This window comes from Somniosus microcephalus, chromosome 22 (assembly GCF_052327205.1).
Source record: "Somniosus microcephalus isolate GS21.2 chromosome 22, FLI_Smic_1.0, whole genome shotgun sequence".
In the NCBI taxonomy this organism is placed as follows: Eukaryota; Metazoa; Chordata; class Chondrichthyes; order Squaliformes; family Somniosidae; genus Somniosus; species Somniosus microcephalus.
The window spans coordinates 45,843,347-45,857,927 of NC_141008.1; the positions used below are offsets into that span (position 1 = coordinate 45,843,347).

The 14,581-nt window shown below is 47.4% G+C and overlaps 1 protein-coding gene across 1 annotated transcript in view; it reads left to right on the top strand.

Annotated features, from left to right (window-relative positions):
* smg6 (SMG6 nonsense mediated mRNA decay factor) overlaps positions 1-14,581 on the top strand; it is a 280,547-nt gene that overhangs the window by 59,100 nt on the left and 206,866 nt on the right. The window contains exon 4 of the mRNA XM_085965106.1: positions 1,987-2,188. Coding sequence (XP_085821232.1) covers positions 1,987-2,188 — 202 coding nt within the window. The remainder of the gene's footprint in view (positions 1-1,986; positions 2,189-14,581) is intronic.

Sequence of the window (14,581 nt, forward strand, 5' to 3'; positions counted from 1 at the left end):
ATCCCCGGGAAGTGTGCCAATATTTACAGGGGGTCCCCGGGAAGTGTGTCAATATTTACAGGGGGTCCCCCGGAGTGTTTGCATTTACAGGGGATCCCCGGGAAGTGTGTCAATATTTACAGGGGATCCCCGGGAAGTGTGTCAATATTTACAGGGGATTCCCGGGAAGTATGTCACTATTTACAGGGGGCTCCAGGAAGTGTGTCAATATTTACAGGGGGTCCCCGGGAGTGTCAGTATTTACAGGGGGTCCCCGGGAATTGTATCAGTATTGACAGGGGGTCCCTGGGAGTGTGTCAGTATTTACAGGGGGTCCCTGGGAGTGTGTCAGTATTTACAGGGGGTCCGCGGAAGTGTGTCCTTATTAACAGGGGGTCCCGGGAGTGTGTCAGTATTTACAGGGGGTCAGTATTTACAGGGGGCCCCCGGGAAGTGTGTCAATATTTACAGGGGGTCCCAGGGAGTGTCAATATTTACAGGGGGTCCCCGGGAAGTGTGTCAATATTTACAGGGGGTCCCCGGGAGTGTGTCAGTAATTAAAGTGAGTCCCCGGGAGCGTCTCAGTATTTACAGGGGGTCCCTGGGAGTGTGTCAGTATTTACAGGGAGTCCCCGGGAGTGTCTCAGTATTTACAGGGGGTCCCCGGGAAGTGTGTCAATATTTACAGGTGATCCCCAGGAAGTGTGCCAATATTTACAGGGGGTCCCCAGGAAGTGTGTCAATATTTATAGGGGGTCCCCCGGAGTGTTTATATTTACAGGTGGCCCCGGGAAATGTGTCAATATTTACAGGGGGCTCCAGGAAGTGTGTCAGTATTGACAGGGGGTCCCCGGGAGTGTGTCAGTATTTACAGGGGGTCCCCGGGAGTGTGTCAGTATTTACAGGGGGTCCGCGGAAGTGTGTCCTTATTTACAGGAGATCCCCGGGAGTGTGTCAGTATTAACAGGGGGTCCCCGGGAGTGTGTCAGTATTAACAGGGGGTCCCCGGGAACGTGTCAGTATTTGCAGGGGGTCCCCAGGAGTGTGTCAGTATTTACAGGGGGTCCCCGGGAGTGTTTCAATATTTACAGGGGGTCCCTGGGAGTGTGTCAGTATTTACACTGGCTCCCCGGGAAGTGTGTCAGTATTTACAAGGAATGCTGGGAATGTGTTGGTGTTTGCAGGGTATGCTGGGAATGTGTCGGTGTATGCTGGGAATGTGTCAGTGTTTGCTGGGACGCTGGGAATGTGTCAGTGTTTGCAGGGAATGTGTCATTGTTTGCTGGGATTGTGTCGGTGTTTGCTGGGACACTGGGAATGTGTCGGTGTTTGCTGGGACACTGGGAATGTGTCGGTGTTTGCAGGGAATGCTGGGAATGTGTCTGTTTTTGCTGGGAATGTGTCGGTGTTTGCTGGGAATGTGTCGGTGTTTGCTGGGAATGTGTCGGTGTTTGCTGGGAATGTGTCGGTGTTTGCTGGGAATGTGTCGGTGTTTGCTGGGAATGTGTCGGTGTTTGCTGGGAATGTGTCGGTGTTTGCAGGGACGCTGGGATTATGAGCCACGCACAGAAAATGTGAAAACGACTGTGGTATAGTGAAGCATCAGCGATTGATTACGACGCATCAACGTTGGGAGGAACAGCCGACACTTGCGGGTAGTGTGTATTCATGGAAAGGCTTAATTCGCAGGATAATGATGGGATAAAAAGCATTCAGTAATTATTAAATACTGTGCGAATACTAATTGGAACGGGTGTGTCGAAGCTCAAAGTCACAACACCTGCATCTGTTTCTTTTTTCCTAATTGGGTAATCGTTTGAGACCGAAATCCGGAACTGTTCCTGCGCTGACTTAATAAAAACATCATCTGTTTTTCTAGTTCCGAATGAATGTTTTATTATTAACAATGTCTTTACATCCTAAAACACTTTGCTGAGCATCGCTTTCTTCTCCCCAGTGACCTAACCTTTGGCTCTTGTTTTTTTCGGTTGAATTTCCTCTCTTCAGAATTGCCATCGATGTGTGGGCCATGCTGGCAGAGTTCTGCAACATTTTCACAGCTGTCAACCAGTCAGAGGTACCGCTGTACAAGGACCCGGATGAGGACCTCACCCTGCTTGTTCTGGAGGAGGACAAGATCCTCTCAGGCTTTGTTCCTCTCCTGGCTGCCCCTCAGGACCCATGCTACGTGGAGACAGCCGCAGATAAGGTCAGCCGGGGGGCACTCTGTAAACTCTTGTTCCTGGGAAGGCTTTTTTTAAACAGAATGTGATTAACTCAGTGAGGGTGTAAAGGGAAAACCGTGACCTCAGCATCTGACATCTGCCTCTGCTGCACCAGTGTCATGAAAAGCACCTCTTCCTGTAGCGTGAGCTCTGTGGCATGCTTTTGTATACACTTCTTTCCCTCCCTTGTCTAAATAGCTTGTGTTGGCCACCCTTTCATGAATTCAAACAGAGGACGTCAGGCCCTGCCACAGAGCTCTGCACTGGGCAGTCGTCCAGCTGTCTCGGGCTGATATCACAGTTCCAGAAATTGATTTCAAAGAGGCTGTGGACCGAACCCCAACCTCTGCTCATATTACCTCCCACCCCCTAATAAATGTCATGGGCCCAAATCACTGTGGGCGATTTGTAACAGTTGAATTTGTTGCACTTTTTAAAGTGAATGTGCAAAGTAAGAAGACTGTAGGAAGGGCCCCAAACTCAGCCACGTGCACTGACTGTGTTAGCTGTGATACCTTGCTGACCCTTCAGCCTGCTACAGCCGAGCTTACTCGCTTGGATCTGCTGTCGGACACGTACATTGATTGACGGCCCCTTCTTGTTCAACGGGACAGAAATTCCTTTGTGGCACAACCAGGTCAACCTAGGGATCCTCTGAATGCTTAGAGTCGGATTCAAGTGACAAATGCAAAGTCCTTTCATAAACAGAAAACACACAGCAAGTCAGTCAGGTTCTGTGGAGAGGACATAGAGAGACTGGTGAATGCGAAACTCAGAAATGTGGTAAACAATGAGGCGGATAGTAACAGACTTCAGAAGGACAGAGAGAGACTGATGCAAAGGGCGACACATGACATGAAATTTAGCGCAGAGAAATGTGAAGTGATATGTTTTGGTCGAAAGAATGACGCGAGGCAAGATGAACTAAATGGTGTAATTTTAAAGTGGGTGCAGGAACAGACACACCTGGGGGTGTACGTACACAAATCTTTGAAGGTCGCAGGACAAGTTGAGAAGGCTGTTAAAAATCCATTCGGGATCCTTGGCTTTATAAATAGAGGCATAGGCTGGATTTTGATACTGGAGGCGTGTAGGAGGCGGGACTACAACTTTCGGGGTTGTAGTCCCACCTCCATCGAGTTGTGGCCAACCCACGCGATTTTCACTTGATTGACATTGTTGAGCCCGCCCAGCGGGCTCAGCAGGCCAATTAAGGGCCACCCGGCAGCAGGTGATGTTACAGATTGACATTTCATCTGTCAAGAGCTTTTGACAGATGAAATATCAGCATTTGACAGCTCTTTGAAGCTGTCAAACACTGACAATCTGTACACTAAGTTAATTCCTTCCTCTCAGGCTGATTTAGAGATCTCTCCAGAACAGAAAGCTGAATGCTGCAACTTTTGACAGCTCGCGACCATTCTGCTTTCTGTGTCGGTGAGATGAGGGACTCCCGAGACCTGAAGGAAGTAAGGCTGTAAAGGTAAGTAAAACTTATTTAAACACTTTACACACACCAAACACACTTACCTCTGCACTCATGCACACATCACTCACCTGAACACCGGACATCTCGAACCCTCCAAGCCTTTCAGCCCGAGGGTCAGCCTCGCTAACTTGGCGTGGTTTGGAGCCGTCGAAAATCCCACACGTCAGGGATAAAAATAGGGACTAGGCTAAAAACTGCCTGTTAACTACCTGTTAACAGGCAGTTAATTGGCACTAATCCCCTTCCCGCCCCGCGGAGGCGGGTCCCAGCACAGGTCAGGTATCCGCCTCCTGTGAAACGGGTATGGGGGCGGGATGGGTTCGTGCCCCCCCTGATTTCGCGATTTTAACCCCCCATACGCCTCCAATCCCGCCTCAGCGGCCCAATGAAAATCAAGCCCATAGAATACAAAAGCAAGGAAGTTATGTTAAACCTTTATAAAACACTGTTTAGGTCCAAGCTGGAGTATTGTGGCCAATTCTGGACACCACAATTTAGGAAGGATGTCAAGGCCTTGGAGAGGGTGTGGAGGAGATTTACTAGAATGGTTCCAGGGATGAAAGACTTCAGTTATGTGGAGAGACTGGAGAAGCTGGGATTTTTATCCTTGGAGCAGATTTGATAGAGTTGTTCAAAATCAGGAAGGGTTTTGATAGAGTAAATAAGGAGACACTGTTTCCAGTGGCAGGAGGGTCGGTAACCAGAGGACACAGATTTAAGGTAATTGGCAAAAGAACCAGCAAGGAGATGAGGAAAAAATAATCACGCAGCGAGATGTTATGATCTGGAATGCGCTGCCTGAAAGGAAGCAGATTCAATAGTAACTTTAAAAAGGGAGTTGGATAAATACTTGAAGTAGAAAAATTTGCAGGGCAATGGAGAAAGAGCAGGGGAGTGGGACTAATTGGAGAGCTCTTTCAAAGAGCCGGCACAGGCACGATGGGCCGAATGGCCCCCTTCTGTGCTGCATCATTCTATGGTTCTATAAATAGTGACGTTCCAAGAGGCATATTAAATCAGAAAAAGGGGTAGTGGGAAATATATATAAAAATCAGACAAACGCAGAGTGAATTCTTGAATGATGCAAAAGATCATCTGTTTTTTTTCTAAGTTACTCCCAACACTGAAATGGGCTTTGGGAAACAGCAAATCAGACGGAGAAAATAACAGCAGTAGTTACATTTAAAAATTAAACGGGAACAAAAATCTCAGCTCTTAACGCTTTCGCCTCTATCAGAGGTTGTAGCTTTGAGCCCCGCTCCATGATGTGAGCACATAATCTCGGCTATCACTCCAGTGCAGTACTGAGGGAGCGCTGCACTGTCGGAGGTGCCATCGTTAAACCACTGCTCTGTCTGCCTGTTCTGCTGGTTAGATGCACATTAAATATCCCATGGCACTGTTCAAGGTAGAGCAAGGGATTCTCCTGGTATGCGGCGAACATTCCTCCCCCAACCAACACCACCACAAACAGATTAACTGGTCACTGTAGGATCTTACTGTATGTAAAATGGCTGCCACATTTCCTAAATAACATCCTGAGCATTTCAAATAAAGTCATTGTATCTAAATGACGTTCAAGGCATTGTATAAATGCTGGGATTAATATAAGAGGGTGTTTTCAGTGTTTATTTTGTGGTTTAGTTAATGCAGTAACAAAGCGGCTTCTCTGAGGGTTACTTTCAGCAGCAGGGTACATGGACTAAACACTTAAAAAGAACTCCCTTGTGGGGGGGAAGGAATTTCCTTGCACCTTACCAGAGTTAGTTGCTTCAGTAAATGGATGCGTTGCTGAGGTAGGTTTGTCCGTTGCATTAATACCTGACATTCTAACTCTGGACAGTGTGGCAATACATCAACCAGCAACCCCAGTGTTGTAGGGGAGCGCAGTTACTGTGCCAGTATAACACAAGAATTTGAAGCCTGTTGGTTGGATTGTCACTCCTTCCTCTCACTCCAGTATATGTGCCAAGTATGGGTGCCTCAATGCAGGAGGCATAATGTGACAGGCTCAACTGTCTTTAGGAGATGGCTGGTATTAGCCTGGCACAGGTGCCTCCTAGTCTGCGATCAGCCTGGCACAGGTGGCTCGTACTATGGTATCAACCTGGCACAGGTAGCTCGCACTCTTATCAGCTTGACACAGGTGAATTGTACTTCATTGTTGTAGCTGCAAAATCTGAAAACATTCTTCCCATTTAAATTATCCAAACTTACTCGGCTAGTAGGTGGCATCGCTGGTTAAGGCAATCCGTGTCCAAGGCACACCGGTCCTGAGTTCAGTTGTCGATATATGCTGAAATACTGAGCTAGGATGGTGGTGAAATGTTACAATTAACCTTAGGGCCCCTTGGGCTGGAGAGGAAAAGTCAGTGAGGGATCCTGATCGCTATCCGTACACACCTTGTACGTATGTCGCTATTTACAGTCTATAATGACCTAGATGAATGGAGCGAGTAATGTATCCAAGTTTGCTGATGATACAAAGCTACGTGGGTCAGTAAGCTGTGAGGAGGACATAGAGTCTGCAAAGTTAGACAGGTTAAGTGAGTGGGCAATAAGGTGGCAGATGGAGTATAATGTGGGGAAATCTGAGGTTCACTTTGGTAGGAAGAATAGAAAAATAGAATATTTTTTAACTATTAAATGTTGGTGTTCAGAGAGATTTAGGTGTCCTCATATAGGAAACAGAGTTAGCATGCAGATACAAGGGGGTTGGAGTATAAGAGTAAGGAACTCTTGCTTTAATTGTACAGGGCCTTGGTGAGACCACACCTGGAGCACTCTGCTCAGTTTTGGTCTCCTTATCTGAGGAGGGATATACTTTGCCTTAGAGACAGTGCAACGAAGGTTCACTAGACTGGGTCTCAGCTATTCACAATCTGTATCAATGATTTGGATGAGGGGACCAAATGTAATATCTCCAAGTTTGCTGATGATACAAAGCTAGGTGGGAATGTAAGTTGTGAAGAGGATGCAAAGAGGCTGCAAGGGGATATAGACAGGCTAAGTGAGTGGGCAAGAACATGGCAAATGGAGTATAATGTGGAGAAATGTGAAGTTACCCACTTTGGTTGGAAAAATAGAAAAGCAGTGTATTTTTTAAATGGTGAGAGATTGGGAAATGTTGGTGTTCGAGGGACCTGGGTGTCCTTGTACACTAATCACTGAAAGTTAACATGCAGGTACAGCAAGCAATTAGGAAAGCAAATGGTATGTTGGACTTTATTACAAGAGGATTTGAGTATAACAGTAAAGACGTCTTACTGCAATTATATAGGGCCCTGGTGAGACCACACCTGGAGTATTGCGTACAGTTTTGGTCTCCTTACCTAAGGAAGGATATACTTGCCATAGAGGGAGTGCAACGAAGGTTCACTAGACTGGTTCCTGGGATGGGGGGATTGTTCCATGCGGAGAGATTGAGTAGACTAGGCCTATATTCTCTAGAGTTTAGAAGAATGAGAGGTGGTTTCGTTGAAACATTAAGATTCTGAGGGGGGATTGACAGGGTAGATGCCGAGAGGTTGTTTCCCCTGGCTGGGGAGTCTAGAACCAGGGGGCATAGTCTCAGGATAAGACTGAGATGAGGAATTTCTTCACTCAGAGGGATATGAGTCTTTGGAATTCTCTACCCCAAAGGACTGTGGATGCCGAATCGTTGAATATAGACGAATCAAGGTATATGGGGATTGAGCGGGAAAGTGGAATTGAGGTAGAAGTTCAGCCATGATCTTATTGAATGGCGGAGCAGGCACAAGGGGCCGTATGGCCGACTCCTGCTCCTAATTCTTATGTCGTGTGAGGACAGATCCGGCTCGACTGTGATGCCCCGATGATGGAATGGCGTGCCAACACTCACTGGTTACTTTGGTGAGGTGCCAAAGGGCACTTGTGCAACCCATACCCGAGAAGGAGTCTCCGTCTTCAAGAGAGGAGAGGGGACAATTAGTGAGAGAGAGAAAAGGAAGTGCTGACCTTTCACTCTCAGCAATAATCATCTTGCAGTAAATTTTCCAGAGCCTGTCTGGAGCAAGAACAAACCTTCAGAACGTAAAATGTGCGTGTCAGCCCTGAGAAGTCAGTTATTTTGGCACGGATGTGATGTGGAACAAGACTGATACAAGTCTGGTGTGGAATAATGATCTCTTTGGGGGGGAGGTTTGCTGTTGATTGGCAGAATTAATTACAACCTGTCTGTCATACCATCCTAATGAAGTATTCAGCCCCGCAGGTGTACAGCAGTGAATCACAGTCCCATCAAGGTTGGTAGCATTTGGTTACAGGACACACCTCCCCTCCACCCTCCTCCCCCTCAGATTTGGCTTCTTCTGAAGCTGCCCTCTATAAAATGTAAAAATATATAGAAGCCAAATTATCTCAACAAGCAGTAACAGAGCCAGAGTGCATTGCCACGCATCATAATGCCACGAACTGAACTTGTCATGGATATGAAGCGTTGACCTTGAATGTTCTGATGTTTGATTCCAGAAAATTAGTCATCTTGTATTAAAAAAAAGTTTCCCAGTTTCCTTTTGTAACAGGAAAGTGCCACCTCGTGCAATGGGCCTGGTGATAATCGCACATCAATAGATGGGTGCCAGTTGTCCCAAACCCCTGTGTTGTGATCGAAGCTGCACTCGTGTACAGACTGAATTTGCACATAAATGGTGGCAGAGGGGCTTCTCTAATGACTCCTGGTAAATGCAGTGCCTGGTCTGGCACAGAGCCTTCGAGACTAAACAACCTTGGTTCAATCCTCTTTCGCTGAATTCAATGCTCTCAGCCAAGGGAGCAATAGGGACACCACAGCCGGCCTCTGCGCTACGTTTGTGTGTGAGAACTTGGGCTAGGACAGGATTTGCCTCGGCTATGACACCTCTCAGAAGTTGAACATTCCGTTGCCACCCTGCCTGGGTTCACACATGAAGAAGGTGAACTGTTGTCTGCACCTGTGAAATGGTACCCCAGCAAGACTCCATGCCTTTCGGAGAGGAGAAAGTTGGCTACGTGTTTTCTCTCCAAGCACCGGGCCTTTATTGTAAGTTCGGATATTTGTGGAGCTTTCTCCTATACACTGAGGTGGGAGCTTCAGTTGTTTAGAATCATTCATCTTTAGTCAAATTCGCTCACTGTTAAGCTCCAAAAGTTGGTGTGATTATAAGAAAGCGTTTGGGGTGTGCTGGAAGATTACATTTCCCAGGAGAATGAGTGGCTCATTTGCACTGTATGATTCACTTACTTTGAACGTCATTGCATGAACTGATGGCACTAAGAGCAGTGCCCTTCCCTCCCTGCCTGCTGAAGCTTCCATACCTTCAGCTGAAAGCAGCTCTGCCTTTGACACCTGTGCAGTATGACTAGGCCAACAGGAAATGTGTGGGTTGAGTGAGTGATAGACTGAAGTGCTGGCAGGTCACCCCTGCACTGATGTGATGTGACAGTGACTGTCGCCAGACGAGCTGGCCATCAAAAACCATCAACTAATTTTCAGACTGATTATTGTGTCCCCCTGCTACACCATGCAGCCTTGACCACCGTACCGATGGTGTGAACTATAATCTCACATATGTTAGTGTGGGAGGTGGAGCCTCTAGTTGAAAGCTATGGACCAATCCATCTCAACAGCTTGATAGTGGCAGAGCTGGAAAACAGAAATCCAGTAATTAAAATGTCAAGTGCTTATGGTGGTGAAGGATGTACACGTAGCGGGGAAGGTGCGCTATAAATGCGCACAGACTGCTTGAAGCACGATGCACATCTTCCTGACCTATCTTGATGGGCAGCAAGTGTCACCTTGTGTCAGTTGGTAGCAGCCTCACCTCTGAGTTAGGAGGTTGTGGGTTGACTCCTCACTTCAGGACTTGAGCACATAATCAAACATGACACTTCAGTGCAGTACTGCGGGAGGCCTGCAGTGTCAGATGAGATATTAAGTTAAGGCCATGTCTGCTTGTTCCAGTGGCTCAGGTGGGAGTAAAAGATCCCATGGCACAATTTAAAGAGGAGCGAGGAATTCTCCTGGTGGCCCACGCAATATCCCCCCCTCAACCAACACCACCAAATACATACATTAACTGGAAATTGATCTCGTCGCTGTTTGCTCTGTGCAAAATGCCTGTGGCGTTTGCCAACATAAGTCACTGCACATCAAGATTAATTCCGTGCATATGAAGTGATTTGAGACACTTGAGAGATGTGATGAGGTATAAATGCATGGTTCTCTTTCTGTTACGGGTTTATTGCTGAGTGCAGCCTGTGTGAATAGCTGTGTCCTCTGTGCGTGGGCGCGGCAGGTATGCCCTCAACGTGCGCAGGAGGAATTGCCGGAGGAAATTGAGCTTGTTAGGGCAGTGAGTAGAGACACCATGGTGGCAAGGTGTCACCGACGGTTTCTGTTAAAGAAAGTAAGTCTCTTTAATTTGTGATTTCAGTAAGAAGATGAAACTACTTTACAAAAGTTCAGACAGCTACAGGGCATGTTGGTAGTATGTGCTCTCCCCAAGTGCACGTGTGCATGCCCCAGGAGCGCATGTGTGTGTGCGCGCACACGTTCCTTTGAGTACAGGTTTTTGCAGCACACAGGTTGTACACAGACAATGCAGTCAGTCGAACTTGCAATATTTAGTGCTACCTTGGGTGGACTGCAGGAAATGCGAGATGGCTAGGGGCGTAGGGTGCATTAATTGTCTCTTGTTTACTTGCTACCTGCATTGGAGCAGTTTTGGTGTATAGACTTTATATGTTGGTTAAAAGCTACAAGTCCCTGCCAGACACCAGACTTTTCCCTGCTTGGCTTTGGCGGGTATGATGGTGTCGAGCCCGAGCCTGGGGTCCTAGCTTCTTTGCCTCTAGTTTGCTTCTAGGAATGTAGATGCAGAACGTATTCTCCACATCATAAGATTACAAGAGTGGTTCAGACAAAGAAGGCCTCCAAATTGCTTGAGCTCACCTATACATTACAGCATCTAACTGTTTCTTCAATGAGTCTGGAAGGAATTGAGTGGTGCAGTGTGTTATGTTAGATCCGTGTATTGTGTCCTTCAATAATTAGACAAGAGACTGCAGGGAACGATCAACAAGTGTTTACTGAATGAGGGTTACTCCAGAACTAACTGTACAGATCCCTACTCAGGGTTTATATACAGGTGTGGTCACTGCCGGTACTACAGTATACAGGAGCTGTAAAAAGTATTTCTCCCCCTTAAAGGTACATACATTACAATTCCTCCCCTTTTAGATTAACAGTACCATAACACTCATTTAACAATTAAATATCAAACTAATTACAATTAACACTTTTAACATGCAACATTAACTGAAAATAGTCTATTTATAAATTCAGTCTTTGGGGAGGCTTCCTGATCCTTTCTGGATAGCGCCTTTCCCGAGTGTCTTGCTCTTGGTGCGGAGGCGATTCTGGCCCCCTGTCGTCGGTTGGTTCATCCGCTTCCGATGCTACTGTTTCTGGGGTAGATGCTACCTGTACGTCGGGTTCATCACCAGGTACGTATGGGCGAGACATGGGGTTGACTCGTTCCTGTGACTCTAGGATCTGGTCAACATGGCGTCTCACAGTGTTCTCCCCAACATCCACTGTGTACATTAGTGGCCCCTGCCGTGTGCATATCGTTCCTGGTTGCCATTTCTCTGTTCGGTAGTCGCGGGCCAAGACTGGTTGCCCTACATTGAAGCTCCTTGTCGGCTTCTCATTGATGTGCTGGAATTGCTTATTCTCAACATCTCTTTGTACATTTGGTCTGAGCAAATCCAGACGAGATCTCAACCTTCGGTTAAAGAACATCATGGCCAGGACCTGGTTGGTGACTGCATGTGTCGCATTTCTGTAGGCTAACAGGAAATTGTCCACCTTATGCTGCAGTGGAATGTCGTCATCGCACGTGGCCTTTACTGCTTTTTTAAAGGTTTGTACGAACCTCTCAGCCAATCCATTTGTGGCTGGATGATACGGGGCGGATGTGTAATGCCTTACCCCATTCCTTTTCATAAATCTTCGAAACTCTTCGGACACAAACTGTGGTCCGTTATCAGAGCAAATCTGCTCTGGCAAGCCGTTCCTGGCAAAAATGGTCCGTAGGACTGCAATAGTTTTCTCCGTGGTGGTTGAGGACATTTTGATCACCTCAGGCCATTTCGAGTGCGCATCCACGGCTATTAAAAACATTGAGTCCATGAATGGACCAGCAAAATCAATATGCACCCATTGCCATGGAGATGAGGGCCACTCCCATGGGTGCAGAGGGGCATGTGGTGGTGCATTTTGGACCGTCTGGCATCCTGAGCAGCTCTTTGTCAGGTCCTCGATTTGCTGATTGATCCCCGGCCACCACACATAAGCCCTAGCAAGGCTTTTCATTTTCACCCCTCCCAGATGAGCTTCGTGAAGCTCATTGAGCACTCTCTCCCTTAACTTGGGTGGAATTACCACTCGGGATCCACACATCAAGGTCCCCTGGCATACTGACAGCTGTTCTCTTCTGGATGAGAATGCTGGCAACAGTGAGTCGCCATGTGCTGGCCATCCCTTCACCGTCAAATCATATACCCGAGACAGTGTCGGGTCATTTCGGGTCTCCTTCTCTATACCAGCGTTAGTTACTGGCAAGCATTCAATTATAGTCGAATGAAATATTTCGACAGGATCCACTGCTGGTGCTTCCTCCGCAGTAGGCAGTGGCAGGCGTGATAGCCCATCAGCGTTTCCATGCTGTTTCATGCCCTTATACTCGATTTCATATTGGTGCGCCCCTAGAAAAAGGGACCATCTTTGTAGCCGTTGCGCAGTCATCACCGGAACGCCCTTCTTTGGATTAAAGATGGAGACAAGTGGTTGGTGGTCAGTCAGCAAGGTGAACTTCTGCCCGTGCAGATAGTGATTGAACTTTTTCACTCCCCACACTAGGCTGAGGGCCTCCCTGTCAATCTGGGTGTAGTTACGCTCGGCTGAGGTTAGTGACCGAGACGCAAAGGCTACTGGCCTCTCCGAGCTGTCCGGGAATTTGTGCGACAGCACCGCTCCAATGCCATAGGGTGATGCATCACACGCCAACCGAATTGGTAGTGCTGGGTTGAAATGAGCCAACACCTCTTTTGATGTGATCAATGCTTTGCTCTTCTGGAAAGCTCGTTTACACTCGTCACTCCACTTCCATGGTACCCCCGTTTGCAGTAGGGTGTTCAGTGGGTGTAGTACGGTAGACAAATTCGGCAAGAACTTATGGTAGTAGTTCACCAGCCCGAGGAACGACCTCAGTTGTGACACATTTTCCGGTGCTGGAGCCTGGACTACTGCCTCAATCTTTTCAGGGGACTTATGTAACCCCTCTATCAATAACGTGGCCACAATACGAGATCTGTTTCTGGAAAAACTCGCATTTGTGGCGATTAGCTCGGAGCCCATATTCTTTCAATCTAGTGAGCACCTGCTCCAGGTTGGTGAGGTGATCACTGTCATTTTCGCCTGTGACCAGGATGTCGTCCAAATAACACTGGGTCCCTGGAATCCCTTGCAGGACTTGATCCATTGCCCTTTGCCAAATAGCCGGAGCTGATGCTACCCCGAACACCAGCCGGTTGTATTGGTAGAGACCTTTATGAGTGTTGATCGTGAGGTACTGTTTCGAGGCTTCTTCTACCTCCATTTGCAGGTACGCCTGGGCCAGATCAATCTTAGTGAAGCGTTTCCCTCCAGATAGCGAGGCGAAAATATCTTCAATCTGCGGAAGCGGATATTGTACAGTGTGAAGGACTGGGTTCACTGTCACCTTAAAGTCCCCACAGATGCGAACCTTCTTTGGTTCCCCAGGCGTATTACTCAACGACCTCTTCATTACAGGAACGATGGGTGTAGCCCACTCGCTCCAGTCCACTTTGGACAGTACTCCTGAACGTTCCAAACCTTCCAGCTCTGCTTCGACGGCTGGGCGGATCGCATAAGGTACCGGTCTGGCCGTAAAAAACTTTGGGCTTGCATTTTCCTCTATTTTAATCGTCGCTGTTATGCCTTTTAGTGTTTCGAGTCCCTGCTGGAACACTTCTTGTGCGTCAGTTAGCATTTTTGACAGTCGTCCAGGTGTGACGTCGTCATCCTTTTTGGCATCTACAGTCAGTGCTTGTATGGAATGCCAATCTAGCTGTATCTTCCGGATCCATTCACGTCCTAGTAGTGGTGGTCCTCCATCTGGCAATACATATAGGTCCATTTTTGGTGTTTCCTTGCCGTTATATATAACGTTCACCCTTATTTTTCCTTTGGGGTAGACTTTTTGCCCCGTGTATGTCTTCAAGACAATCTTTGTATCTCTCAAGGGTATATGTGAGAATAGCCGCTTGTAGTCCCTTCGGTTTATGACTGTTAGGGCTGATCCTGTGTCCAATTCCATTTTTACTTGGACTCCTGCTATCTTGAGCGTGACCCAGATAGTTTGGTGATCCTCCGTTTTGATCACATTATGTAGTTTCAGACAACCCAGCTCCTTGCTTCCAGAGTCTGTATCACTTTTCTGTTCGTCTAAACTACTCTCCATCACCTTATGTACCTTCTTGTACTTCTCCTGTGGAGATTTCTTGCTGCTGGTTTTCTTTCCTGACCTGTAGACTCTTGCTATGTGTCCTACTTTTCCACACTGTCTGCACACTTTGTCCTTGAACCAGCAATCCTTATGGTCGTGTGTTGTTCTGCCGCAGCGATAGCACTTCACTGTTCCGTATGACATTTCATTTGTGCCATATTCTTGCGGTCTCCGTTGTATCTCTGCCGCGCCCCGTGCTGCTGCTTCGTGTGATACTGCAATGCTGAAAGCCTTGTCCAGCGTAAGATCCTTTTCTGATAGAAGCCGTTTCTGGGTTCCTTCACTTTGAAGCCCAC